Below are 27014 nucleotides of genomic sequence, written 5' to 3'. Positions count from 1 at the left end.
TAGCTAATAAATAGCAGGTTGTGCTTATAACACTATATATATTCTAGAACACTATTTAGTAGCTTAGTTAATATAGGTTTTCTAGAAGCTATCTATCTTGCCACGTAAGTAGTAGAGGAATCTATAATATCTAAGGAATGCTTTTCTAAGATATTAAGAATCTTAGGTTTAATATCTTAGAAGGCAGTAATATTCCTAGTAGATAGATTATTAATAATATTATCTATAGTTTTAGGTAATATAGCTAGGAAGAAGGAACCCTTAACCTAGTTAGAGTTAAATATAGCACGTATTGCTATAGCTATAGGTTATATAGATATTGCATAGTATTTAGATATACGCGTCTATCTCTAATAAAATTTATTAAGGTAGATTCTTAGGTTATCTCTATTATAGTAGTAAAGGTTTATTAGTAACTAAAATAGTAAGATTAAGGTATTACCTATATCCCTATTAAACCTATTTATAAGATACTTCTAGGCTTCTAGGGAAGTATTATAAGAGGCTATGCTTATAGTAAGGTTATTATATACTAATAAGAGAAGTATAATAAGAGCTTTATTATCTTGTTTATCCTAGTCTTTAGCTTTAAGAGGAAGCAAAGGCCTAGGCTTCTTCCCTAATAGAACTAGCTAAATACCTGCGTACCTAAAGGCTATAGTCTAGGCTAACCTCTATTCTAGATAGTTCTCTCCCTAAGAACCTAATTTAGGGAGTAAGGAAGGGTCTAGTCTAAAGTTAAATGCTAGTTTTAAGGATACTATAACTAGTAATAAAGGTAGTAATAGAGGGAGAGCTATAGTTAACAGAAGGTTAGGGTATAGGATAGGTGTAACCTCTAGTAAAGCTAATCCTAAAGAGCTAGAGTGTGTAGGTAACAAGCTAAATAGGTTTAGGTAAGAAGCTATATTAGCAGTGTAGTGTTATAGTAATATAGTAGCTAAAGTAGTAGAAGCTAATAAAGAGTAATTAATGCAAGCAGGTACTAGTAAATAAAGCTAAGTATGCTAGTAGATAAGCTAGGCTTATAACCTAATGTGATAAAAGTATTAATTAAAGAATCTATGGACGAAAAGCTAAGGTGGCTAGATATAGATATCCCTACTAGTCCTAAATGGGTGTCTCCCAGACAACCCGGACAGGGGAGTCTCCACCATTGGTGGTGGGCAGTCACCACCTCGGTATAAGGTAAGCACTATGGGTGATAAAGAAACAACAGTAAATACTCACTATTGTGGCCAAGTGCACATATTCTAACCTGTGCATCAGTGAATTTCCACCCTCACAGCTTCATATTCGACAATCTCGATAAGTCCTACATGAATTACGAAAGGTAGAGGCATCCCCATGCTATAATTGCTCGCGGTGTCCATATCCCTACATAGCTAAAGATTTAAATTTTCTGCAGCTGGGAGAAAATCTCCTCTGCTGCTAATACAGCGAGACTAGGGTGAATGCATCATACACCTATAAGGTAGGTAAGCACCATAGCAGCCATCATCTATATTCCTTAAACACCAAACGTTTCGGCTTTAATACGGGGACTAACAGAAACACAAACCAAAGCGCCTAGGTCCTATAGTATTCGGGCCCTGGCGGTCCGATATATAATCTGTGAGGACAGGCTTGGACCCCGTCTCTTTGTACGGTGTATCTCGTATATGGAATATATAGTAAGTATTAGCTAAGCCGTCGCGGCTGTTGACCGAATGAACAGTTCCTGGCGTCGGTGGCACGACCCCTGGCTGCAAAGATGGTAGGCAGGCCGAGTCTACTGTTAGATGAATTGCAAGAGATAAAGATAAGAGATAAACCCGTTTAAGAATACGAGACAGAGTGCCCGCTTACAGTGGAGAAGGAGAAGAAGTCTTATGTTTAGACCCCTGACCCTGGCTAGCTACATCTATAATATCTTGATTTAATTCACTCAGATCAAGATCTGTTGTGTCGTTTTCAGACACGTCTCGGCTTTTGGTAAACCTTGTGGTAGCCTGGCAGGAGAATTTCCTTCTTGGGGTTTCCAACTTGCTTTGAAATGCAGAATGGTAAGGGAGAAAATCGGCTTTTTGTGATCTTCTTAATTGATTTCCTTGAACAGCGATATTCGTGTCATTACCAGCACCGCAAATGCATCGCATAAACAAGGTCATCAAGCTCAGCGTTCACCAACGCAATAACATAAACACGTGGATATGCGATGTCTAGCCACACAATCGCTGTACCATTTAACAGACACAACAGGCACCCTAAACGCAGCGATCCTCCATTGCAGACAGCACCGCTCGCACTGAAAACACGTTGATTTAAGAAACAATCCCCTTCATTGAGCGAGGTATTGTATAAACCGCATATTCTCTCCATCACCATCCTCAAACCTACAAAATATCTTCTAATGCTGGGTGAGCAAGCAGCTCATGCCGCCTCGTCTTCCTTTCCACCAGCCATCCACCCATATTACCAACCCAACCTAACCCAACCCAAAACTATCTCCCAACATCCCCAAAACCAAAGAAAAGAGCCTCTGCTGTTACGCTAAGATATGAACTTTAATAGACCTGGTGTGACTCTTTACAAAAAACGCCTTGATGTATGTATATATGCCATGTGCATATGCCTATCCCAATAAAACAAACGAAAAAAAAAGATAAAAAGACCTGATAGACGAGAGTAGACAGCAAAGTAAAAAACCCTGGGTATCAATATTTTCCATCCAATGCACTCCAGCACGCCAGCCTTGCCGACCCTTTTTTGTGCCCCCATCTCCATTCCCATCCCCAAACTCAACGAAACAAACAAACGGAAAATCAACCAAACACTTGAAAAGAGGAAAAAAACCCTTCAATTCAACCTCCCTCCTTGCCCCCCTTCAAAAAGATCCTTTTCGTCGCCCCAATCTTGCCCAAATCGCCAAACTCGGGCTTCTTGGCCGCAGCCCTCGTCCCAGGCCGACTATCGGAACGACTCTCACTCCTGCTCTCGCCGCGCGGATACTGCTCGTCACGCTGAAAGGGCGTGGTATTCGATGGTGGAATGACAGTCCCACTAACAGTACGAGCTTGCTTCATCATGCCCTCGATCCACTCCAACTTCTCGCCACTGAGATCCAGTTTCTTCGACTTGGGTCCCGCGAGCCCGACTTCGTGACCTTGCCACGAGCGTTGCGAGGAACCTGTCGAAGGGGCAGATGGTTCCTCGACGGTGCCGGGGGTGGATGAGAAACTGGATAGACGGGGCGGTGGCTCATTGTTTGCGAAGCCCGTGTCCGCCGACTTGATGGGGGTGGTGAGGGGGCTGGCTGACGTGGCGGCGCCGCAGCTGAAGCCTCGACTGGGTCTGGAGGTGGCGCTGTCGGGCCGAGCAGGGGAAGTGTCTGTGTTCTTGACTTCGAGGCCGAGAATCTCGAATTTGCCATCACTGGCGGTGCGGCGACCGTGGTGTTCTGCGTATTGGCGCAGGTATTCACCTAGGTCGGCCCATCCGCCTCCTACGCGGACCATGACCCGCTCGCCGTTCTCACCGACGCGGCGGATGAAAAGTTTGACAGGCTGTTCTTTCCCAGGCTGCGTTAGATGATACAGCTTGATGTCGTTGTCGCCCCGGAGGTTGGCAGCAGACCTTCTTCCTGTGATGGTGTGCCCTGTCTCTTCACTTTTGGCAGGTGACAAAGTGAGCTCGGGGGACTTGAGACCGCTCACTGAACGCTTTGCACGAAGAAATGGACGACTGCCTTTGGCAACGAGACCGCGGTTTGGTTTGACTTCAGGGGCATCTGCACCAGGGCCCGAGGTGAGGCGGATGTGAGCTGGGATGGTAGTCAAGATGTCAGAGATCTTCTTCTCCAACTCTTCGGCACTGCTTGCAGATTTTGGGGCAAAGCTCGTGGGTGGCCACGGTGTACTCGTCATAGCATCGTCCGCAATCATCTTCGTTGTACGTCGCTTCGACATGGCAGCATTGAGCTCTGGGCGAGGGGCTCTGCCGGCACGAAGAGCAGCATTCCGTATCGAAGGTGACTCTTCAATATTACTCGGAGAACCTGATTCAAAGGATAGTTCTGATGACAGCGAACCAACACTACCAGTTCGCGAGCGTGGCGTTTGTGGCGGCTCGAACAGTGCACTATCATCGCCATCTGTAGAGACAATAGCTGAAGGATTGGACAGCACACGAGGCTTAGAGCGACTCGGTAGCATACCAGGCGTGTTATCATACTTCTCATTCTGAGCACTAGGAGATATGTCTGCAAATGATTGCACAGGGGCAGCGTACTCGGGACTATCTTCAGTCTCGTAGTGCACTACAGTGTCGCCCTCCTCGAATTCGGACTCGTCGTCCAAGTTGACGATTCCACGATCAAGGTTGGCCTTCTGCGCAAGCGGATTTTCATTTGATGTGGGAGAATACATCACAGATGGAGAGCTTGCAGAGTCTAAAGCAATACGTGGTACTTGCACACCACTGAAGACGGTTTGATTGAATCCATGCAGGTTTTGCAAACTGCTCGCCTCATCCACAGAGAACTCATTGCGTAGAGGCGACCCCGGTGTGCCTGGTTGACGAGGAGCAGGACAGACCGAAGGCGAGGGAGGACGGCTTGAGGAGACCTTTTTATTTTTAGGTGCTTGCACAATATCTTCGGGGCCGTCCTGGTTCTCATCGATAGGTGAAAGGGAGTGGGTGTTGGATTTTGTTGAGGCAGTAGGAGAGTTGCTGGGTTTGGCTGTTCGAATTGGTGCCTCTTTGCCCGCGACGGGAGACGTAGCCTCTTGTGCCTCTGAAAAGCTTTTTGGGCTTGTCAAGGGATTCAAGAGGATGTTGGGCGCTGATCGTAGCGGTAATTGAGGCGTCTCGGGGCTGGCTGTAGCCATTGAAACAGACTCTATAGCAGGGGATTGTATTGGATCCAAAAGGGGGACTTTGGAATGTGGTGACGGCTGCTGGCGAACGCGCCGCATTTTCGTGCCTTTGTCCTCCTCCCTCCTCCGCACTTCTAACTCGATGACTCTTCGTCTTGACTCGTGTGCCCACTGTCCAAAATCTGTTTCGGTCTCTTCGAATGTGTCTATCCAGGAGTCTGGCAGGCAATCCTGACGGCCTTCTAACGTGTCGAGCATCCGGTCTAGGCGCTGCCCTAGATCAGAGACCTTGCCTCGAAGTACTCTCGAGATCGTGTTTACAGCATCCTTCCACTCCAAGAAGGCCTGGTCTGAGGTATCTGCGGGGGGCTCTATGGCGTCCCAACCCAGTTGCATGGCCTTCTTCGCTGTGGCCAATTCGCTGACAAATCGAGGAGCAGCACGGAGGATGGAGACGCGGGCGGACCAGGTGTTTAAGCGATCCTTGAGCTGGGCATGATGCGGCAGTGCAGAGAGGAGGGTCTGGGTGATGAGGAAAGAGAAGTCGTCCATGGGCTTGTAACTCTGTCGAACCGCCTCCAAGCCAGCAGACGAGGGCCTTGACCTGCTCGACGGATGCATATCCAGGACGTGCTCCTTGAGCTCCTCGACATGGAGCTTGAGCATCTCCTCTTCGATCTCGTCCAAGCGAGCCTCGTGCTGCTCCACCTCGACCGACAACAGCGAGCCCCAGTATTCGAGCGGCGGCAAGGCGCCGGTGGAGTCTGTGTCGGCCACATGCTCCCTGATGCGCGTCTCGATGCTCTTCCGCCGCTGCTCCCGATACTGCTCACTCGGCTGCTCGAAGCTGCCCGTCCAGCCCCATTGCTCGATCTCAGCACACCAGCTCTTCAGGCGATGGGCGGCCCTCGCTACGCGCACACCCAGATCCCTCTCGGCAACGGTGAGAGAGTCGATGCATGCGAAGATCTTGTATTCGTCCCGTGCTGTGTCGAATGGGACGGGCTGCTCTGTGAATGCGCGGAGAGTGGTCTCTGGAGACAGGTCGCGCAGACGGCTCTCATCCGAGCTGGCGTGTGTGCGGCCTCTTCGGCCTCCCGGCGACATGATGGGCGAGGATGGGTGTCGAGGGGTCATGGGCGGGGCCAGACGAACAGGCGATGCAAAGGCATCCATGGCTGTTGGGCTGTACATGTACTGTGTAGGTAGTTTGTGGCTCGTTAGGCTGCGGCTGTGGCCGTGGCTATCGCTGTGGCTATCGCTGTGGCTATCGCTGCTGCCGTGGCTGTGGCTGTGGGACTTGTTTTCACTTGCAAAGAGGAAAGAGCGAACGTGGGTAGGAGTGTGATGTAGAGAGTGCAGGTACATAGGAGACCCCCCCAGCCCCCGTTTGTGGATGCGGAAGCCGCGAACCTGGTGTGACTGCTGTTCTGCTGTAAAAGGTTAGTAGTTAGTATCTCGCGCGGCGAAGAAGGGGTTTGCCGAATGGACTGGCTGCGCTGCCTGCAGCGTTGTTGTCGTTGTCGTTGTAGGTTGTCGACGTTGTGTTTACCTATTGACGCAACGACTCTCCCGCCCAAGATTTTGTTGCCCCGTGCGTCGTGGGTACAACACATACATGGCAAATCATACACGCAAATAGACCAACCAACCCCAGCCATGTTTCCCATGTGCTAGGCCGCAAACGCGTTGATTTCAGAACGCGTGGTCCGTGCTCCTGTCAAATACCTCGCGGGGACGCGTGCCTGCCAATCGTAGAATTGGAGAGACCAACATCTTCAACTCTCTAGAGTACAATGATGACCTAATGCATGCTCATGCAGGGATCAGCCCATTGTGGACATGATGTCACTGTTTCAATACAAACAAAACACTTGCCCCCAACCACTGAGCATGGGAAACCATTTGTAAACAAAACAGGCTAACCCACATGTGTCAAGACGTGCATCCAATGGCTCAACTCCTCGGCCGGCTGCCTGATCGGAACAAAGTGTGCCCTTGTACCCGCACGACGATCGCCAGGCCCCCGCACTCAAGCTCACCCCCTACCCGTAGGTACTACTCAGGTATCCATGGCTCACAAGCGGATAGCAACACTGCCAAGAAAAGTCACTTCATGGGCAGACATCAAGACAGTAAGAGGTGCCGACACTTAACCCGATCCCCAAATACTCTACTCAGACAATGACGACTAACTCTACCAACTATGTACATTAGTATAGCACCAAACCCTTATCTACCTACTAGTATCTTCCGAACCACAATACCGCCGTTTACCCCACACCTACATCGTCATCGTTGACCGCCAAGTGCATTAATGCTATGCACCTCGCTTCTCCAACTTCCACCTTCCTGACCGCGTTAGCCCTCTGCCGGTAGACGTTTCTATGGTCCAGTATCTGCTTACACAACGTACCATAGCTCTGTACGGGGAGCGTGTATCCGAACAGGAGCAGGGAATAGAGTGAAGCTACCGGCTTCGGTAGAATATCTTCCTGCACAAGAACCCTAGTCGTCATGTCTTCTCGAACAGTGGCTTCGGTGTACGCCGGTCTACTTAAGTGCCATGTACCCGACAGCTTCCCCGCTGTGCTGTTCGAGATTTGCAATTGATTCATCTCGCTATGAGGAACGCCATCCTTCTTCTCGCTGCCATTGGCGCTCAGGCCTGTCAAAGAGAACGTGCGTTTCATCATCATCTTCACAAGCAGGTGAAACGGCAAGAGAGCAATTCGGCTTTTCCTCCAGCATTGGATGCGAATGAACGGATTCTGCTCGACTCGTTTGACAACACTTCGATTGCTACATGGTCATACTACTACAGTTCGTCTTTCGAATCCTCATACCATCTCAAAACTAACCCCCGGCAGCTCATGGAGATCATATCGCGGGCAGAAACGAGTCAATGGCTCAGTGGACCGCTGACAAGTGGTCAGAGTATGGCTTCAATGCTAGACTTGACGAGTACTGTAAGCCTCACACCATGTACAAACTTCCATGCTCTTCACGAGAATATGGCTACGCTTGTGCAAATCATGGTAGCTAATCGTCCTCAGATGTCTTCCTGAACTATCCCATTTCGAATTCACTTGTTCTCACCTATCCGAATGGCAGTACATTCACGCCTACTCTGAAGGAAGATGTACTTGAGGAAGACGACACAACAAGCTATCCCAACTCCATCAGAAGCTTCCACGGCTACTCTTTCACTGGTAACGCATCTGCAGAATATGTATACGTGGGAAGAGGACAGCAGGTCGACTTCGATCGCTTGACTGCGCTCGGCGTCGAACTCGAGGGCAAGATTGCTTTGGCCAAGTACGGGGGTCCGTTCCGTGGTTTGAAGGTCAAGAACGCGCAGGAGCACGGCATGATTGGAACTGTCATCTTCACCGATCCTGGTGATGATGGTAACATGACAGAGGCAAAGGGTGTCGTCCCTTACCCCAACGGCCCTGCGCGCAATCCTTCCACCATCCAGCGAGGTTCAGTGCAGTTCCTGAGTACATACCCTGGTGACCCCACTACACCCGGTTATGTCTCCAAGCCAGACTCGCCACGTGCAGACCGCAGTGACATTCTCCCAGGCATCCCGTCTCTTCCCATCTCGTGGATTGAGGCTCAGCCAATCCTGCAGGCTCTCAACGGTTTTGGCACCAGCGGGACAGGAGTAAACCGGACAGGCTGGGAGGGCGCTATCCCAGGCGTCACATATAGCACAGGACCTGGTTCAGGTGCAACGCTATCACTCAGCAACGTTATGAACGATACATACGGTACCATCTGGAACGCCATTGGTGTTTTCAATGGCACACTAGAGGACGAAGTCATCATTGTAGGCAATCACAGAGATGCGTGGATCATTGGTGGGGCAGCGGACCCCAACTCGGGCTCTGCTGTGCTCATTGAGTTGGCAAAGGCGTTTGGCAAGCTCGCAGAGACTGGTTGGAAGCCAGCGCGCACCATCGTGCTTTGCAGTTGGGATGCTGAGGAGTATGGTCTTGTTGGAAGGTAAGACACTTCGTGTACCTGTAAACGTTCTCTACTGACCCGACAAAGCACGGAATGGATGGAAGAGTACCTTCCATGGTTGAAGGACGCTGCCGTCTCTTACCTCAATATTGATGTCGCAGTCTCTGGACCCATTCCAGACATTTCGGCCACACCGGATCTCCACGCTATAAGCACAAGCTTGATGAAGAAGATTGTATACCCATACCGTAACGCCACTGATCTCACTCTATACGATGTATGGAAGCACGAGGGTGGCGAGGTTGGTGTACTTGGTAGTGGAAGCGACTACACTGCCTTCCTGCACCGCGGTAAGCAGCAATTCCAATGTCGAAAGTTGCTCAACCATAGACTAATCATGACATGTAGGCATTTCGGCCATCGACATGGGCGCAGGCGGTGGACCAAATGACCCGGTCTACCCATACCACTCAAACTATGACTCCTACCACTGGATGGTATGCACCTCTCGAAGCCTGCCACTGATCCCTAGCTGACCTCCATTCCCAGGCCACTTTTGGCGATCCCGGCTTCCATACACACAAAGCAATGGGCCAATATCTAACGCTCCTGCTCTATCACCTCGTCTCGGACCCCGTCCTTCCCCTCTTCCCCGCAGACTACACCCCAGAATTCGAAAAATACCTCGATGATCTCAACACAACCCTTGCCTCCTCCAACTTCACCCTAGATCTCTCCCCACTCACCACGGCAATCGCCAACTTTGCCACCTCAGCCCAAGAATTCACAATCCTACGCGACCAAGCCGTCGCCAACAACGACACCGCCCTCCTCACGGTGCAAAACCACAAGGCGAGGGATTTCTCCCGAGCTTTCACAAGTCAGGGTGGTCTGCCGACGAGAGAGTTCTATCAGCACACGATTTTTGCGCCCGGTAGGGATACCGGTTATGCGCCCGTGACGTTTCCAGGCATTACGGAAAGCATCACGTTTGATGAGGACGAGGCGTTGGCGCAGGAATGGGTGGGCAAGACGAGCGAGGCCATTCTTTTGGCAGCGAGTATTTTGAAGACGTAGACTTAGCCTGGTGTTGTTGAAGACTATTTTGTTGTAGATATGATTGAGTTGATTTGTTGTGTACAGGGGTGGCGGCGTTGGTGGCAGATGAGATCGGTGTAGAGTAGATGTAGTCCTGCTAGTAGTGATGATGATAATGATAATGAAGTATGATCATGCTCAAGAACGAAGTTATATCATCACCTATCATCAAAACCCTGTGCCTTGGAATGTCGGGTACACTCTGTATTCCCTACGCATCATCTTCAACACAAAGCACATACCATACAACATTGATTCCGCGACACCCGCCAGCCATCATCCATGACCGATTAAACCCGCCAACCTTGGCTCGTACACGACAGTCGCGTTCGTCCATTGTGCCACCGTTTGCCCTGGAGTCCTTATTATTAGGATAACTCGCGCTACTAGGGTTATTGGGTGGATTGTTCGGATATGAGTGGTGTGGATGTTCACCGTGGAGTACCTGTAGGGGTTAGGGGCTAGGGGCTACGTTGTTGGATAATTACTCACCCACTCACCCACCCACTCACCCACCCACTCACTTGGCCCGTTCACACGTATATCGAATACGCTTCCTCACTCACAGGGCCATGGTATGACGGGGTAATGACAGGTCACAATGTCACACCGACTCATACCGTAGACCAACACCAACGCATACACATGTGAGTCGAAGCAGTGCTGACGCTGTCATAGCGTGTTTTTTTTTGGTCTGGGGTTTATAGTGAGTTGGGTGTGGGGGGTGTGGTGTAGTGTGGTGTGTGGATTCTAGTTTCTGCTTGGGAGAGAGAGGGAGTCGCGGCGCTTTCAAGGTGAGCTGTTAGGAGTGTTCGTTGCTACGACTATTCAATACCATGACTATTCAATACCACGACTATTCAATACCACGACTATTCAATACCACGACTATTCAATACCACGACTATTCAATACCACGACTATTCAATACCACGACTATTCAATACCACGACTATTCAATACCACGACTATTCAATACCACGACTATTCAATACCACGATTTGGCGCAGAAGCTGCGTAAGCACAGCGCGCGGAAAACATGGCATATCCATTCTGTCCCTCGACCCCAGCGCCAGAAGTACCCACGCTCTCTGTTCCGACTTCTCCTTCGACGCCTGGACTCGATACTTCCACAGTCCTGCGAGACTCCATCCCCTTTGTTCCGGACGGGCAGAACACTACCACAGTTGCTTCTACTGCTTTCGCCTACCCTTCTTATATTAAGAAAATTCACCTCTGTAACCACCCCCCAGCTTACACCCGTAAATCCTCCCACTTCAATCCTGCACATCCCATCTCAGCCGCTGCATACACCGCCTCAGGCGGTCGACTCGTCTTCTCGCTAGCGCGATGCGTAGCCTGTGCTGTAGCATGGCGGGAGGAGGATGTTCGTGCTGGGCTGGGGGGCAAGGCGAGAGCGCTGAATGTGTATCGGGGATGTGAGATGGAGGTAAGAGGAGGAGAAGGAGGGGAAAGGGGTTGGGGGGGCGTGTTGGAGAGGTGTTTGCGGGTGTGGGGGATTGATTATGATGGAGGGGAGGAGGAGGTTGCTAATGGAGGGGATGATGGAGGTAGGGTGGAAAAGGTGGATCTGTTTCCAGAAAGTGATACTGACGGTAGTGAGAACGTGAAGCGGACTCAGAGTTTGGAAGAACAGGAACAGAAGCTGTGGAGGGCGGATAGAGGAGTCAGGGTGGGTCCTTTTGGGGACGGTGGAGGAGAGGACGCGATATTGGCCCGGAGGGATAGCGAGGAGTGGCAAAGTGTATGGCTGGATGAATTGGAGAAACGAGATTCGGTCATCGCGGAGATGAGCATCGGGGATGATGGTCCTGCAGATGCAAATCCAAATGAGCCGGATGAGCAGCAGCAGCAGCAGCAGGTGAATCCCAGTCCCCCAGCCTCTCCCAGTCGGCCACAACATCGAGCATCCATCCACCTCTCTGTTCCAGTCCTCTACACCGACCAGGAAAAGAACACGCCGGATTCCAAATTCTCCTCCGACTCCTCCGGGACCTCTACAACGTCACGTCGCCGAAAGGGCATGCTACGGAAAATGAGATCTTGGCTCAAGACAAAGCGGACGCAGGATGAATCTTCGGCTCCCACGTCACTGCAAAACAAGATGCCCAAGGATGTGTGGAGACGGCGAAGTGAAGGTCTGCCTCACGGAAATACGGAGAGCGCGACGGAGCGGGCGAGGACTTTTCCTGGATTTCCATGAGCGGTACGGTCTAGCCCATGGTACAGGTCATGCTGCTCTTGATTTTTCTCTCTGTCTATAATCATTGACGGCTCTGACAACACTGTGACGGGGAAGGGCAGGGGAGATTTCAAGATGATATACTGAAACAACCAGTTACGCGTTCTCCAAGAATGCCAAATCGTGCACTGACATGGGAGAGAGAATAAATCTCACCAGTGATGATGATGAGAGACCAACGAAGAAGTGAGACAAAATCTCCAATCAAAGCCTGACTCAACCAACTCTTCCCTACTTCTCTGAACTCGCCTCATCAGTAGGTATTGGAAGCCAGGTCGGAGAAGGGAAAAGGAGATGAAGCTCGGCGGTCGGACATGATTGTCTGCTTAGTTATCTTATGGCGCTAGGCAACTTCGCGTTGCTCCACTTTCACCGCTGCTCCATATCGCGGACGTCCACGCTTGAACACTCACACCCACATGCCGGAAGTGCAGCGGTTCCATTTGAACGCGCGTACCGTTGACGCCTGTCCTAATGGTGGTTTCGGGATATCCAGGTTACGGGCCTGGAAGATGGATGTGCTTACGAGTAGGATTCATGTCGCCAGGTGTATAAAAGACAGCCGTTGAGAGCTGCCATCACACTTTTTTGATTCCAACCCACACTACAACTATCAACTATACCGTACAAACCTCACCACCAGAAGAACTTCCTTCCCCCCCCCCCAAAAAACCTCCTTCCAATCAACCCCCATCTTAACGCCCGCAAAAAATGACCGACCCCACCCTCACCAAACACGACCCCCGCTGGACCGACGTAGACACCTACACAGTCTCCCACCTCCACTCCTCCCCCACCGCCATCCCACCACCCTCCACCCTCGCCGCCACCCTCGCTCATCAGCAAGCTTCGGGCCTCCCAGACATCGCCGTCTCCCCCTCCCAAGGCAAATACCTCCAGCTGACCGCGCGCGCCACACGCTCCCGACACATTCTCGAAGTCGGCACCCTGGGCGGCTACTCGACGCTCTGGCTCGCGAGCTCTCACCCAGACGCACGCATCACGAGCGTCGAGATCAGCGCAGACAACGCAGCGGTAGCACGCGCAAATCTCGAGCGCGCGGGCGTGTCGGATCGCGTGGATGTTGTTGTCGGGGCTGGCGTGGAGGTGCTACCCCGGCTTGCGGACGAGGTGAAGCGTGGAGTGCGGGAAAAGTTTCAATTCGTCTTTATTGACGCCGATAAGGAGAATAATTGGAATTATGTAGATGTGGCGCTGGCCATGTGTGAGCCTGGCGCGGTCGTGATTGTGGATAATGTGGTCAGGGGCGGTCACTTGGCGGATGCGTCGACGCAGGATAGCATGGTTTTGGGGGCCAGGCGGGTGGTGGAGAATATCGGGCGCGATGACCGGCTGGATGGGTGCGTGTTGCAGGTTGTGGGCGAGAAGAGTTATGATGGGTTTCTTATGGCCGTGGTCAGGTAGTGTGCGTGTGTGGGCGCAGCCAGTTGGTCACAGCGAGAAGATGCGGCTTAGATCGATACCTAGGGGAGGTACGTATGCGAGATCAAGAACCATGATCGTAAAGCCCGTCATGTTACGTGAGATCTCCCCGCAAACTCATGCGTGATGCTGTATTTACCATGTGCGGAGATCTCTATCACCAGGCTAGCTGTATAACATTTGATGACCAGATAGACGTGTAAATCGTCATCTAGATTGAAAATCCCCCTCTAGAACGATTGAGAAAACCAAGTCTTTACAGGGTACTGTCCCTGTTGCATAATTGCTGCTCCCAACGCCACGCTTGATCTCCGATTCGAAGCCTCATACGAATGCTCATATTATACAGAATGTTCAGTGTCTCTCGTCTTTGCCTACTTTCTTATGAGACCGGTCCGTTCGTTTGTATCATCGCCAACTTCATCCTCTTCGTCCTGGTCCGCCTCGCTGTCGGTCCAGTCTTCCGCTTCTAGGCCCTCGCCACGGATGCCGATGCTCAAGAGAAAGCCTATGAGTGAGATGCCTGCAAAGACACCGAAAGGAAGGACTTCTCCCTTGGGCTGTATCTTGGTGGCAGCGGTGAAAAGCGATCCAGATACAAAAGGCCCCGCAGCGCGTCCAGCCGCAGACAGCGTCTGAGCGAGGCCATTCAGCGTGCCAAGAACGTTATGGTTAGGTGCTGAATTGGTGATCTGCATACAAATGAGCATACTCCCATCTGCCCCAGAGCGATCTGACTTACCATGAGAAGAGCAGCGGTCAGGCCACCGACGCCCGCAATCGTCTTGATGACCAGTACAACCCCAAGCTCAAACCATAACCATGCAGGCCCAGAACCAATACCCATGTATGACTTGTTCTCCTTGTACCCTACCCAGGGCATCAGGGCGAACGCGGCCACAAAGAACGCCAAGCTCACACGGTAAGATGCTTTATTTCCCAACTTGCCTCGCAATTTGCCGAAAATGCCTACCTGGAACAAGATTGTGATGGCACCAGCGAAGGACAAGGACAGACCGACAGCCTCGGGCTTCAAGCCACGCCCGGTCGGTGGCTGTTCTTCGGCGAAAATTGGGTAGAGAGAGTTGTACGATATGTTTGCCAGCTGGAATATGAAGTATGTGACCAGAAGCAAAATGGTATCGCGATTGAGAATCTCCTTTCGTGTAAGCTCGTCGCCGCTGGTTTCGGGGAATAGCGCAGGGGCAGAGTGTCCGGACGCGTCAGATGCACCCTCTTCTTCGTCTTCATCAATTCCCGACAAGAAGCGTTGAGAGTCATTGTAAGGCTTGCCAAGCAAGCGTTGTACGTGGTTTGGCCGAGTAGAAGTTGTGGTCTGCCAGATCCAGGAGAACAGATTGCTCAGCCTCGTGCCCAGGGGCAGCATATTCTTCGCTTCCTCGAGGCTCTCTTCTAGGAAGATCATGCAGATGATCAGATCAATGGCGAGTACCAAGGCGGAAAAGAGGTTTGGTAAAAGGTAAGGGTAAGGGTTCGGGCGGCTAGTGTCAAGCGGGTTCTTGTAGAAGACCAGCATGCCACCGACGATGGGGCCCGTGATGCCGCCAATACCGTAGACAACAGGCAGATAAGTGAAGGCACGCGACTGATTGCTGCGATCTGTAATCTCGCCCAGACAGGTGGAAACGACTCCCGAGTTGCCATTGACAAAGCCCATGAGCGCCTGTACCATGATTGCCTGCCAAAGGGTCTGACAGAAGCCAAAAGCGATGAAGCAGCACAGGGTCAGGAAGGTGCCCATGATGATGACGGGCTTCCTGCCAATCTTGTCCGACAGCCAGCCCCAGAAGAAGTTTGTTGTGAATTGGGCGAGCGCGAACGAAGACGCGATGAGGCCGACATAGAGGCCCGTCTGACCCTCCTTGACCTCGGGAAAGCCCCTCGTCATCTCTGGCAGGTAGGGGCTGATGGAGTTGAGCGCGGTCTGCTCGGAAAGGGCGATGAATGCGAGCACCATGAGTTGGCGCGTCGGCAACGGCGATTCGTGATGGTGGTCGCCATCTTCAGAGCCTCCGCTGGCGATGTGTGCTGGGGGCGATGAGGACGGGGGCCGGCCACGGTTTCGAGGCGGTGCTGTTGGGAAAGTCTGGTAGTGTAGTGTCGAAGATTTGCGCGAATCAAAGGTTGGCCGTCGGCTGGGCATGGCGAGGGCGCAGGGGTGGGAGATGATCAGGGGGGAGGAGGAAGAGAGGAGGAGGAGGAGAGGAGGAGGAGGAGGAGGAAGAAGAAGAAGAAGAAGAAGAAGAAGAAGAAGAAGAAGAGGGGATGCGAAAGATGGGCCTCGTCGAGGCAACGCGTACTTGAGCGGGATACTCTGTATGCATCGAGGTCGACAGGTATTGCTAGCTATTCTTTTATTCTTTCGGTGTATACACGGTGCAGGATCGAACAAGTGATTCGGGTTACTGGGTGGGGGTTGAAAGCTCCTCCAGCCGATGGCAGATCAGGGCGCGGTCAGAGCAGCGGCTGCGTCATAGGTACCGTAAGCTGGAGGGGAGCACAAGAACAAAGCTTACGAGGAGGAAACTGACATAGTCCGGTGTGTAGAGTAGCTGTCGCCAGGCCCCTTGTTTTGCTTCGTCGTCTTATACTCACATCACGGTGACTGTCTGCTCCCGACCACTGGCTTCTTCTACCCATTTCTTTCTTACTCTCCTCGTCATCCTCAATGCAGAGCCGTTGAGTGGTGAGAGAGTTGCCTGCATCTTGCAAATGCCGACGTTCTGATTGGCTAGAGCTGGATCCCGTGACCTCGTGCCCCCGTGACTCTCCATACAACATCCTTCACCAGCCTCTCCAAACGTCTCCAATCCCCAACCTCTCCACTCTCCACAATCAAGCCCATGTTATACACGGATTGACTGATGCATCTCCATACTGTACTGTGCTTGTACGTCAGGATAAACTACGTGCCGGTGCCACCTGTGTATAGTAGGCAACAGTGTGCCGCTTGCTAGCTCCCGTCATTCTACCGACCAATCACCGAACCAATGCTGTCTTTTCCCTCTTCTTCAGTATTGAAGCACTCTACTGGCTCGGTCTTATCTCGTCTGAATCCTAACACTTGTACAAACAAGCCTTGAATCCGGTGGATACACATGTGGACGTACTATCGTCCAATACACACTCAATGGCGTCTAGCAGCCGGCAACTCTTCAACAGAAGCCGCCACGATCCGGCAGCCTCTCCTCTTGCCACTTGGGGCTGTCAACAAATGCCATTTCCATGTCACACTGCGACTGCACACGCCACGCAGTACCTACACGTCAGCTCACAGTGGCCATGTTCGATTGCTAAGCCGTGAAGCAATGGCCCAGATCCTGTACTTCCTCTGGCATGCTGCCATATCCCCTGTAGTGCGGCAAAACGGGAAATTAGGCCCATGTTCACCTTGGTTCTTCCTCTAGGTACCTTCCTTTAACTACCGGTACTGGCAGCTGGCGTGTCATGGGATACAGTCTTGAGCAAACACCATGACACCAGATTGTGCAAGCAAAAACTGTATTGCCCGACTCGCCATGGCGACCAAGGTCTAGCATCTGCGCGGCTCTGCGGATGGCACGCGCAACCGTGGGTATTGTAAGGGGACGGGTGGAAAAACGGTCCAGAGGCCGTCCTGGTGAGGCAAGAGTGCGCGCGTCTTACTATTCTCATCGCGATTGCGCTGGCCACATTCGCGGCTGCGACTCGCATACCTTAGTCAGGAACATTTTCGACTGCTTGACATGTGCATTACCCCCGGGTATTCGTCCGAATCCGTCAACCAGACTTGGTTGTTTCAAGTGACTAGGGTTACGAATCGGACACGACATTCAGGGTCTCCTTTCTTCCCGGAGCCTACCAAGGCCTACGTCCTTGCTGCTGAATAGAGAAAAGCTTCTTGATTCAGGGCAGACCACGGCTTATTCGAAAAGTGCGGAACGTTGCCGATGCCGAAATCTCGACAATCTTTTGAACAAGAAACTTGGACGTCTGCAAAGGTCGCAGCAGAGCTCCACTCGTAACCCTCCGGATGTAACGACGCAAGTAGGTACGGTAGGAACGTCCGAAAGGGGTCCGATACGACTCAAAGGCATATGGGAGTACGCTTCTGTATGGAGATTGAACGAATTGATTCCTACACCCATAGGTCTTGTACAAAAGGACAAGAAGAAACTTGTCCATCCATCTATCAGCATCAGGCTCCTTTTATGTCTGGAGGCAGAGCGGACTCGGACCAGAGTCGGGGCGGTATCGGCACTGGGCCTGGGTTGCCTGCGCTGGTCTAGGATGGAACGAGGGTTGCACTCGTTACACCGGAGGAGCTATCCTGCCTTCGAAAATGGCCTTCTGGGATATGAATTTTGCTTGCAGAAGAAGTGTTATAATGCCCACGAACTATACACCAGACGGTGACATGGCCTGCTCAAAGTCTATCTTGTATATTAATGTATGCATTCTCACGGAAGTTACCTTGTCCCTCCCACAGCAATGAATCTTGAAACGAGGTACGCTGTGTAACCCTCCCGGCGCAATGGTTACGGTTGCATGAAGACAGACGGGGTTCCAAGCATCGGAGTATTTTCTGGTGCCAATCAAGACGCGGCACTTTCCATACCTCCCCCTCACATATCCATCTCGGTTGACCCTTTGTACTTTTGGCTGGCCTATGGCAGCCTGCAGATGTTGCCGCTTAAATACCGTTACCGTCACACGTACCCTCATCAGGAGATGGCATGCCGTCGGCACCTGTGAGCGCGGTTCGAGTCATGCTTGGCAACTGTAAACTATCGTCGGCCTACTCACATACCTGGCTCTCTTGATGCCCTAACGCTAACTCCTCTCGGATATTTAATCTGATGGTTGACGGATCGGGTAAATGTCCCTGCCGCAGATGTGATTGTGTGTTTCTCGCCACTGGATACGTCTACAGAGCCGCTTTGGCGTGCGTACCACATTACAACTGAGCATGTTTGCGGGCGTTGGACCGTCCCCCTATATTAAACCTGACATTAAATGGTGGAGCTAATTCACAGGAGTAGTCCTGGAATAGGGAATTCAAGTCCGTTGGCGAACACTTGGTACATGTTCAAGCTGCCATTCTTCAGTGCCAAAGGGACTAATTACATATGACTCGTCTGATGCTTTGCTTTAAAAGCCCATTCCTTTCTCCCCATTTTCCTCTGAACCTTCAGTATCTTGAGGATCAACACATTCTCACATTCTCACATTCTCACTCTAAACAGAGAAGTACATGTATAAGTCAGAGTGAGCAGCTCTGCCTAACAAGGGGACCACCACCACCACCACCACCATGCATACTCCCACCATCCTCTCGCTGCTCCTCGCCGCCACCACTACCTCTGCACAAAACCGACCACCAGTCCGACCCCCCTTCCCCAACATCACAGACCTCCCCACCCGCTATGGCCTCGTCCTATTCCCCCAATTCCAAGCCCTCGACGTCTTCGGGCCCATGGACGTCCTCAACACAATCGACATGCACTTCAGCAACTACACCAACATGAACCTCACCATCTTGGCCAAGACACTAGACCCCGTCACAACAGCACGACAAGGACCCCAAGGAACCATTGGCCGCTTTGGCGAGAGCATCGTCCCTACTACCACTTTCTCCGACTACCTGGCCAGAAATTCGAGCGCCGACGGCATCGAGGTCTTGCTCGTGCCTGGTGGTTTGGGCACGCGACGTGATGTGACCGAGGAGATCAACTTTGTCAGGGCGGTTTATCCAAATGTATGTCTCTATCTATTCTCTTCTTCCCCCCCCCCCCCTTGCACTCCCTCCCCTCTTCTTTCCACCCACCCTCCTCCCCTCTTCTTTCCACCCACCCACCTCCCCTCTTCTTTCCACCCACCCACCCGTCCCTCTCACTCTCCCCCAAACCGGAATCTCGACAATCACACCTAACACCCCACCTAGCTCCGCTACATCCTCTCCGTCTGCACCGGCGCCACGGTCCTCGCCCGCGCCGGCGTCCTCGACGGCCGCCGCGCAACCACTAACAAAGCAGAGTGGGTCGCCGCCACCGCCATGGGTCCCAACACCACTTGGGTGCCGCGCGCGCGCTGGGTCGAAGACGGAAACGTCTGGTCGTCCAGCGGGGTGTCGGCGGGTATCGACGCCATGTTGGCCTGGGTTACGCGTGTGTATGGCGAGGATGTGGCGTGGTATACTGCTTTGGATATGGAGTATAGGCGCAACACGGATCCCAACAACGATCCTTTTGGCCCGCTTTGGGGCATTCCGGGGACGGAGTAGGTGGGGTGGGGGTGGATGAATGGATGATTGTGGAATTTTACCATCTTCATATATATATATATATTGTACTTCTTACGCTGAACTAGACTCCCATGCGCCTTTGGCAGCTTCACCTTTGAATAGCGAGACACAGCATCCTCTCCATCCCCTACATAACCACCCTTTCTCACAACCACACCTCGAACAAACAAGCATACCCTCCCACACCCACACCTTCCAAAGAAAAAATTCAAAAACTAAACACCAACCCACCATGCACAACAAACTAACCAATGCTCAATTTTTATTCCTTCACGCATCCAATGCTGCTACCTGATGCTACCTGATTACCCCCCAAAAAAAATACTAGTCACAGGGAAAAATTCAATATTGGAATAAAATAAACAATGCTAGGAGAAAATGAGGATGGGAATGGTAATGTAGAAACTGGGAATTCAGACCTCCAGGGTATATAGCCGTTTTTGACGAGGAAGAAAGCAAAGGAAAAAACGCCATGCTGTGGTCAAGGGAGGGGTGGGTTTTTTGGGGGGGCATGGAGGTTTCTGCGTGCATGCTCAGAGTCGATTGAGGATGGGGAGATCTAGGGAGAGAGGGATTATGCGGGGGAGTTAATATTTCTTCTTCTTTCTTTTCGCTAGATGCGATGTTGATCGAGTTGTGTGTTGAAGAAGTCGGGTGGGGTGTATAGCTAGCGAGGGTGTCCGATTGTGGTACGGTTATGACAGGGTGAACTTGGGCGTGGGAAAAGAATTGTTGCAAGGGGGATTTCCCCTTTAGTTGATGGATCCCCCGCCTGCACGGCGTAGAATTTCCTTTTCCCCATCTTTGCCTTCGGCGCAGAAAGGCGCTGCCGTTGTATCTGCGCACTGTCACGCTTTCCTCATCCCGCTCTTTTCTCTCCGACAAGAGCCCGAATGAAGGCAGTCAGTAGCTGACCTTCTCCCACATGCACTGCTTGCACATACCCTGGCTGACAGTCTCGACCCTGTGATCTCGTATGGTGTCGGGACATGGGCGGCCGAGCCGCAGCGTCTCGGCTTCCTTGCATAGTCTTAGGTAGAGGCCGTCGGCTGGATTGGGCTGCGGTATCCAGTGGCTGCATTTGTATAGGGTGTAAACGAAGTAGCACATGTTGTCGCCCTTCCCCCCCGTCCAGGCAGAGGCGTTGGCTCACTGGCTTTGTATGCGTGGAAGAGAGATGGATGATCGGGGCCGGGGGGCAAGTTTGGACGAGGATCCGATTGCCTTGCTGTCGCTAGTTTTGCATATGGAGACTCGGCTGATGTGGAGCTGTGTGAATGAGTGTGATGTCGAGATCGCGTGTGGGTCATAAGATGATGAGTCAAAGTGGACAGCTTAGATGCTTGAGTGCCTGTGAGTCTGTGGGTGCGCAAAGGTGGAGGTTGGTTTTTTTTTGCTCTGACTTGCTCGGCGACTATGCCGCGACTTTGCAAACAGGATGGAGCCAAAGATGAGTATATGTCGAACCCAAAGCTGTAATATCGGTCTCCCGATCCGACCCCAATGTCGTCAAGATCCTCTTCCTTCCGCAACCTAAACCTCAACCGCCTCTTTGCGCAACGATGCGAGGTTGCATCAACGCATGCAAACTGTACTTTAATGACTCGATCATGCGCCCAAAGTCTCGGTCCGTCCCCGTACCTATCTGGAACAGGAGCTGGCGTTCTTATTCACCGGTACCCTTGGAATGTCGAAGTGGACTGTGATTGCAACCCGTGATGAGATTTTGATGGGGCCGCGACAAGGGAAGAAGGAATCAAGGAGAAGACGCAGACGCGGACCCAGAGACGAGCGCGAAAAGGAAATAAAGCACCATTAGGCGGCAAAGGAACCAGTGGCACACACCGCTCAAACCTTGAGAATTGCATTTTGACATGTTGGTTCCCATGTCTCGAAAAAGCAAAGGCGCCTTGGAACGCAAGTCTAACGTCGCACGGCCTTAACTTACCTCCCTCCTCTACGCTACCCTACTCGCACCTCTTCCACCCTTACTGCGGGGGGAGGGGGGTGCATATCCCTTTTGTTACAAGGCGATCTTACGAGAGACCCTATCATAGAACTGGTAGTTGGGTGGAACACTGAAGGGAGGAAACCTGGGATGACGTCCATTCAGACGAGCATCCGATCCGCTGGTTTGCCCTTCCTTTAAGGGACCTTGCCCCCCCCCCTCGTTTAAACAGACGCCGTGTATCTCTTCCGCTGCAGTCGGAGAATTGGATGCGTCTTTGTCGAGATGTTGGGGAGAGGGACAAAGACCAAGATGGAGATGGGAGAGAGGGGTGGGAGGTAGGGGAATTGGCTCGTTGGACGTGGGATAGGGGGTTGCTAGGCATCTGCGCTAGGCCACACTCTCTGGTTGTCGGTACCTAGGTAGGATGCGAGGGAATCCAGTGTTGGTGTGTTGGTGCCATCAAATTCGATTGTCCATCCCAACGGTGCCCTTCCAATACCACTCGACTGGTTCACGGCCCGGGGTTGCGCTAGGCGTCTGTCTCGTAATGGCGATGAAAATCATCCAAGATATCCACCCGTGTTCCGGATCGGGGGGTGGCGCTATCGCGCGGAAGGTTTGTACTGCAGCTGTCAAAAGTGCATTCTTGCGCCTGGTGGTATACAATGGACGGTGGACCTGACGAGAAGGGAAGGCAGGTGGAACGCTGGGTGGATAGGGTTGGATCGTGTGTAACATGGCCATCCCAGTGCTAGACTTTGCTCGAGAGCGGTGTGGAGGATATGATCTGGAAGCTTGTCATGGCTTTGCATTTGCCAAGCCAATCTCCTGATTCCTCGATCCCCAGCTTGCTTTCTCAGCATCCAAGTCCCACTATCGACCGCCTTTTTGTTAGCCAGGAAGCAAGCCAGTGGATACGCCTCTGTCACCCTCTTGTTAGCCAGGAAGCAAGCCAGTGGATACGCCTCTGTCACCCTACCTCTTGCGCCAACCCTCCCTTTCTCTCACCGTCCACCTCCTTTCCACCCTTTATACCTACATTCTGATCAAAGCTCAGCATTGTTCGTCTGACCTAGCCCGTCATTCTATCCATTGGAACGCCTTGTCGTCAATTTGTGCATACCCGTCTCGTACTGTTTCCGATTCAAAGATTCCCAGCTTTGACCTGGCTAACCAGCGTGACTCTTCTTGCCAATGCCGCGAACCCAGAGTCCAGAATCTACATGTCAAGAAGGACGTGAGCTATTCTACTTCGTTGTAGTCCATCTTCACAGATCAGACACTAGTGTTTGAGTGATATGGCGCAGTATGGGGTGGACGCCACGGCTGGACCTTGGATCACGAATGTTCAATCAACACAAGGGGCGGTCAGGTACCATCGCTATCACCAATCACTAACCAACAGAACTGCACCACATCAGCCAAACCGTCCACTCTGTGAACACGAAGCCGGCGTCGGGAGAGCTAGTCGACAACCCATCCGCATTCAAAACACCCAATCCAGCGCCTTAAAACCCCAACACATGCATGCAGGTCCTTGAAGCAAGGCCGCAGACTCTGGTTCCCATGGCTAGTTTCTTTTGACTCGCGTCTGTGTTTAGCTGTACGTACCCGAGACCAGAGGATAAATGACATGATATGCTGCGATGAAACAAGACCAGAGGGTGAGCTAAAGTCGTGAACAAAGCAGCGAGACTGCCGAAATAAATGTGGGAATTCGAGAGAAATCATTGTCGGTTACAGAGCTCGTGTTTGATAGAATCTACAAAAAAATCTACACCAATCTACAAAAAACATCAAACTACTCTACGTAAAACGCCAAACAGGCTCGCAAACATAATACAACATACATCATCATCATCATCATCATCATCCGCATCCCATGCAATCCCACAACAACGCCCCATCACGCCACCCCCTCACCGGCCAACCCCCCCGTCAACCCCTTCATCCTCCTCCCCAAAAGATCATCCTCACTCGCCAAACTAACCAAGCTCTTCCTCCTCCCGCCATCGCTCTTCCTCACCCTACCCCTACCCCCGCCCCCCTCTTTCCTCGGCGACGTCTTGCGCCCCTTGTTCAGCACCGTCATCTCCAACGGCCGGTCCTCATCCGCACTACTCGCCGTCCCCGTCCGGCGATGATGGCGCCTGCGAAGCGGGCTCTGCAGGCCCTCGACGGCTTCTGCGAGACCCGCCGTGGCTCCGGAGCCAAAGTAGTCTTTTGGCTGGTGGGGTTGGGGTTGGCGGTGATGGTGGTAGGGTGTGTAGGGGGTATACGGTGTGTCGGCCGTGTCGAGGGTGCGAGTTGGATGGCGGGCCTCCCACTCAAACGCCTCGACGATCCACTCGGCACAGCGCGAGATGAACGTCCAGCCTTCTGGGTAGACGCCCACGAGTTGCAAGAAGCCGTGGCTGATACCCGGAATCAAGTCTACGTTTACCCAGTCTTCCTCGCGAAAGGAGCCACGCGCCCAGTCTAGCCCGAGTTCCCTTGCCGTCACCCATTCTGCCCGCTTGGCTTGTCGGAGTCGGCCGGCGAAGATGACCGTGTCGTCGACGAGCGGGTCGCGCTCGCCGGTGAGCATCCATGTGCGTGGAAAGCGCGCGAGAAGGGATTCCGGGGCCAGTACAGGGGAGAGAAGGAAGTCGGTGGAGAAATCGGGGCGGTAGTGCGGACCAATGTAGAGGATGATCATGGCGCGCATCATTTCGGGGGTAAGGATACGGTCGTTGAAGTAGGATATCATCGAGGAAGTGGCGAGGCGCGTTTTGATGGCCGTGGCCGGGGATGCGGGGCCCGGAGATGGGGGTTGAGTTTGCAAGGGCGTGGGAGGCATGGTGGGTGTGGTTGAGTTTGGGGTCTGTGTGGTGCTGGGGTCGACTCGTGGGAGAGGGGGGGTGGCGTCGTCTTTACCGGCGTGGGCAGCGGAGAGCTTAATCATGGTCTGCGGAGATTCGAGGACACGCTCGCTTTCCGGCACTGACCCGTTGACCATGTGTGGCTTACCCGAGCCTTCTTCGTCGCTGTCTGAGTTGTCTGAGCCGAAGGGGGTGTTTGGAGCGAGATGGCGGTAGTCTTCGCTCTTGTGTCTTAGAATCGGCTTGTTCGTCTTCCTCACCCTTCGATCGCGTATCAGAGCCATCTGCTCGTCCGACATCCAGTTTCCAATGTTCATGTCGAGCGCTGGGTAGATGAGCACAACACCGGTCGGTGGTGGTAGTGCGTATTCGCCCTGCCATCTCCTCGTCTCCGTGGAGCCAGTCTGAAGGATCATGAGAACCATGCCTACCGCGAGATTGCCACCAGCAGAGTCACCAGAAACCACAATCTTGGGTTCCAGCTCGCCTGAGAGGCCCATGCAGCGCCCCCTCGAAGCAATGATGGCGTGGTAAACATCATAGCACTCGTTCAACGCGTACGGATACGGATGTTCCGGCGCCTTCTTATAGTCCAGGCTCAGAATCGGTAGACCGGACTTGCCCGCCCAGCCCATGAGCTTATCATCATGATTCCTCGGATCCATGGCCACGAAACCACCACCGGGAACGTCCAAGACGACGTTGTCCTGTTTCTTCAGCGCACTCAACGGTCCGTCAAAGTACAGCCAGCCAATCACCGGCTCCGTGTACGAGCTCTGCTTTGGCCGGGGAATCCGAATCTTGCGCGGCGGATACTTCATCCACCGCGGCCTCATCATGCTCGTCAGCGCGCCCAGGTAGGGCGTCGTGCCCTTGTTCCACGCCACACGCAGATGATCCACTGTGAGCGTCGCCCTGACCTTTCTCACCTTCTCGTCGGCCTGCTCAGCGCAGATGAGGTAATAGATGCTGAAGACGATGGAGAGCAAGTCGCGCGCTCGCTTGCGTTTGATCTTCATGGCCGTCCAGAAGCCCGCATCTAGCGCGGTGGTAACCCATGTGGCGCGGAAATAAGAACGAGTGTAGAGATTGGCAAGTGGTTCGGGGCATTCGAGGCCAACAAGCTTGCCGAAATTGCGGGCAATGTAAAGGTAGATCAGCGTGATGAGGACGGATTGCCAGACGGTGAGTTTGCGGGAGAGGAGGGCGGAGATGCGGCGAAGGATGGGGGGCCCGTGACGGTCGCCTCTGGGGTTTCGGTTAGTTCTGGGTAGAGGGAAAGAGAGGAGTTGATGGTGGAGATTGGAGAGGTCAAACCTGCCTGTAGAGGTAAAACGACCAAAAGGACACCACGGCCAGCACCTGAATCTTGCGGAACTGGACCGATGGCCGACCAAGGACATGGTCAATCATAGCTGTCGTCCCTTGTTTCCTTGACCCCAGACGATAGCACTCTACCCCCAGCTCTCAGCCCGCGTACAGTGGTAAGAGTATATCAGTACTTTTGCTCGTGTGGCCACCGCACTAGGGACCGTAGGTCATGAGATCTCTTTCCACGTCCTTGAAAAGACCCCAGCTCTTCCCTTTGCAAGTCCGCGTTCGTCCGTGATGTAGGTATCGGTCGTCCAGTCGCATTCACATGCAAGATGCACATCCACAATGGGTACATGCACATATCACACACACACACACACACACAATTGCGAGTAGGGTAGGCAAAGCAAGAAGCCAACCCAGCACCGTCCGTCTGTCCGTCCAGAGTCTAGTTTGCGCGTCCAATGTCAAGGGGAGAAAAGAAGGTCAGTCGGCCAAAGCCCGCCGTGGGTAAGCGCGTCGGATTGCGTACTGAGGCATTATCGCTGGGCGGGCTGGTGGTCGCATGTGACGGAGAGAGAGGGAAGGGAGACAGGATCCGTGCTTATTTTGCGCAGTTGCGCACATGTGAAAGCGGCCATGTCATCATTCTCTCGGCTTTGTTGCCGCGGGTTCGTCATGACCACACCAGCCACATGCTATTTACGGCGCGGGGAGGGGGGGAGGCAGGGAGAGAATGCTGCTTGGATTGCGCGCTTTTGGGGGGCCACCATTACCCTACAGACTGAGCCCTGTGCCCCAAGAGAGAAGAAGAGGAGGAGGAAGCATGTTTCATAGCATGGGCACCGTACCTAAGCGGGCGCGCGATTTTGCGAGTCCTGCTCAGCTGACGGCTGCTTGGGGGACCGCCATGGCAAGCACCTGTTGCAAGACAAGGGCGGAATGCAAAAAA

The 27014-nt window shown here is 52.6% G+C and overlaps 9 protein-coding genes across 9 annotated transcripts; 5 read left to right on the top strand and 4 right to left on the bottom strand.

Annotated features, from left to right (window-relative positions):
- Nucleotides 1-1573: 1573 nt before the first annotated feature.
- IAQ61_009053 (uncharacterized protein) lies at nt 1574-1822 on the top strand (the record flags this gene model as incomplete). Its single annotated transcript, XM_003836668.2, has 2 exons — nt 1574-1673; nt 1718-1822. The coding sequence occupies exons 1-2, from the start codon at nt 1662-1664 to the stop codon at nt 1820-1822; spliced, it is 117 nt and encodes a 38-aa protein (XP_003836716.2). The 5' UTR covers nt 1574-1661.
- Nucleotides 1823-2843: 1021 nt separating this feature from the next.
- IAQ61_009052 (uncharacterized protein) lies at nt 2844-6632 on the bottom strand (the record flags this gene model as incomplete). The annotated part of the gene is made up of 2 exons (XM_066098235.1): nt 2844-6278; nt 6585-6632. The coding sequence occupies 2 exons, from the start codon at nt 6630-6632 to the stop codon at nt 2844-2846; spliced, it is 3483 nt and encodes a 1160-aa protein (XP_065951874.1).
- Nucleotides 6633-7435: 803 nt separating this feature from the next.
- Nucleotides 7436-10053, top strand: IAQ61_009051 (uncharacterized protein; the record flags this gene model as incomplete). The annotated part of the gene is made up of 6 exons (XM_003836666.2): nt 7436-7679; nt 7727-7825; nt 7913-8867; nt 8916-9178; nt 9237-9325; nt 9378-10053. Coding segments are annotated over 6 exons (2178 nt in total), but the record flags the coding sequence as incomplete, so codon positions are not given.
- A 912-nt stretch (nt 10054-10965) lies between these two features.
- IAQ61_009050 (uncharacterized protein) lies at nt 10966-12150 on the top strand (the record flags this gene model as incomplete). Its single annotated transcript, XM_066098234.1, has 1 exon — nt 10966-12150. The coding sequence occupies one exon, from the start codon at nt 10966-10968 to the stop codon at nt 12148-12150; it is 1185 nt and encodes a 394-aa protein (XP_065951873.1).
- Nucleotides 12151-12900: 750 nt separating this feature from the next.
- IAQ61_009049 (uncharacterized protein) lies at nt 12901-13614 on the top strand (the record flags this gene model as incomplete). The annotated part of the gene is made up of 1 exon (XM_003836664.2): nt 12901-13614. The coding sequence occupies one exon, from the start codon at nt 12901-12903 to the stop codon at nt 13612-13614; it is 714 nt and encodes a 237-aa protein (XP_003836712.2).
- Nucleotides 13615-14006: 392 nt separating this feature from the next.
- IAQ61_009048 (uncharacterized protein) lies at nt 14007-15796 on the bottom strand (the record flags this gene model as incomplete). The annotated part of the gene is made up of 2 exons (XM_003836663.2): nt 14007-14324; nt 14375-15796. The coding sequence occupies 2 exons, from the start codon at nt 15794-15796 to the stop codon at nt 14007-14009; spliced, it is 1740 nt and encodes a 579-aa protein (XP_003836711.1).
- Nucleotides 15797-18946: 3150 nt separating this feature from the next.
- On the top strand, nt 18947-19915 carry IAQ61_009047 (uncharacterized protein; the record flags this gene model as incomplete). Its single annotated transcript, XM_066098233.1, has 2 exons — nt 18947-19390; nt 19577-19915. 2 exons carry the CDS (start codon nt 18947-18949, stop codon nt 19913-19915), a joined length of 783 nt encoding a protein of 260 aa, XP_065951872.1.
- A 924-nt stretch (nt 19916-20839) lies between these two features.
- On the bottom strand, nt 20840-21046 carry IAQ61_009046 (uncharacterized protein; the record flags this gene model as incomplete). The annotated part of the gene is made up of 1 exon (XM_003836660.2): nt 20840-21046. The coding sequence occupies one exon, from the start codon at nt 21044-21046 to the stop codon at nt 20840-20842; it is 207 nt and encodes a 68-aa protein (XP_003836708.2).
- A 2747-nt stretch (nt 21047-23793) lies between these two features.
- Nucleotides 23794-26161, bottom strand: IAQ61_009045 (uncharacterized protein; the record flags this gene model as incomplete). The annotated part of the gene is made up of 2 exons (XM_066098232.1): nt 23794-25996; nt 26070-26161. 2 exons carry the CDS (start codon nt 26159-26161, stop codon nt 23794-23796), a joined length of 2295 nt encoding a protein of 764 aa, XP_065951871.1.
- Between the last annotated feature and the right edge of the window lie 853 nt (nt 26162-27014).

Source organism: Plenodomus lingam, assembly GCF_022343315.1.
Source record: "Plenodomus lingam strain CAN1 chromosome Unknown contig_5, whole genome shotgun sequence".
Lineage (NCBI taxonomy): Eukaryota > Fungi > Ascomycota > Dothideomycetes > Pleosporales > Leptosphaeriaceae > Plenodomus > Plenodomus lingam.
Note: the sequence above shows the minus strand (reverse complement) of the source record. Positions and strands in the feature narration are given on the sequence as shown.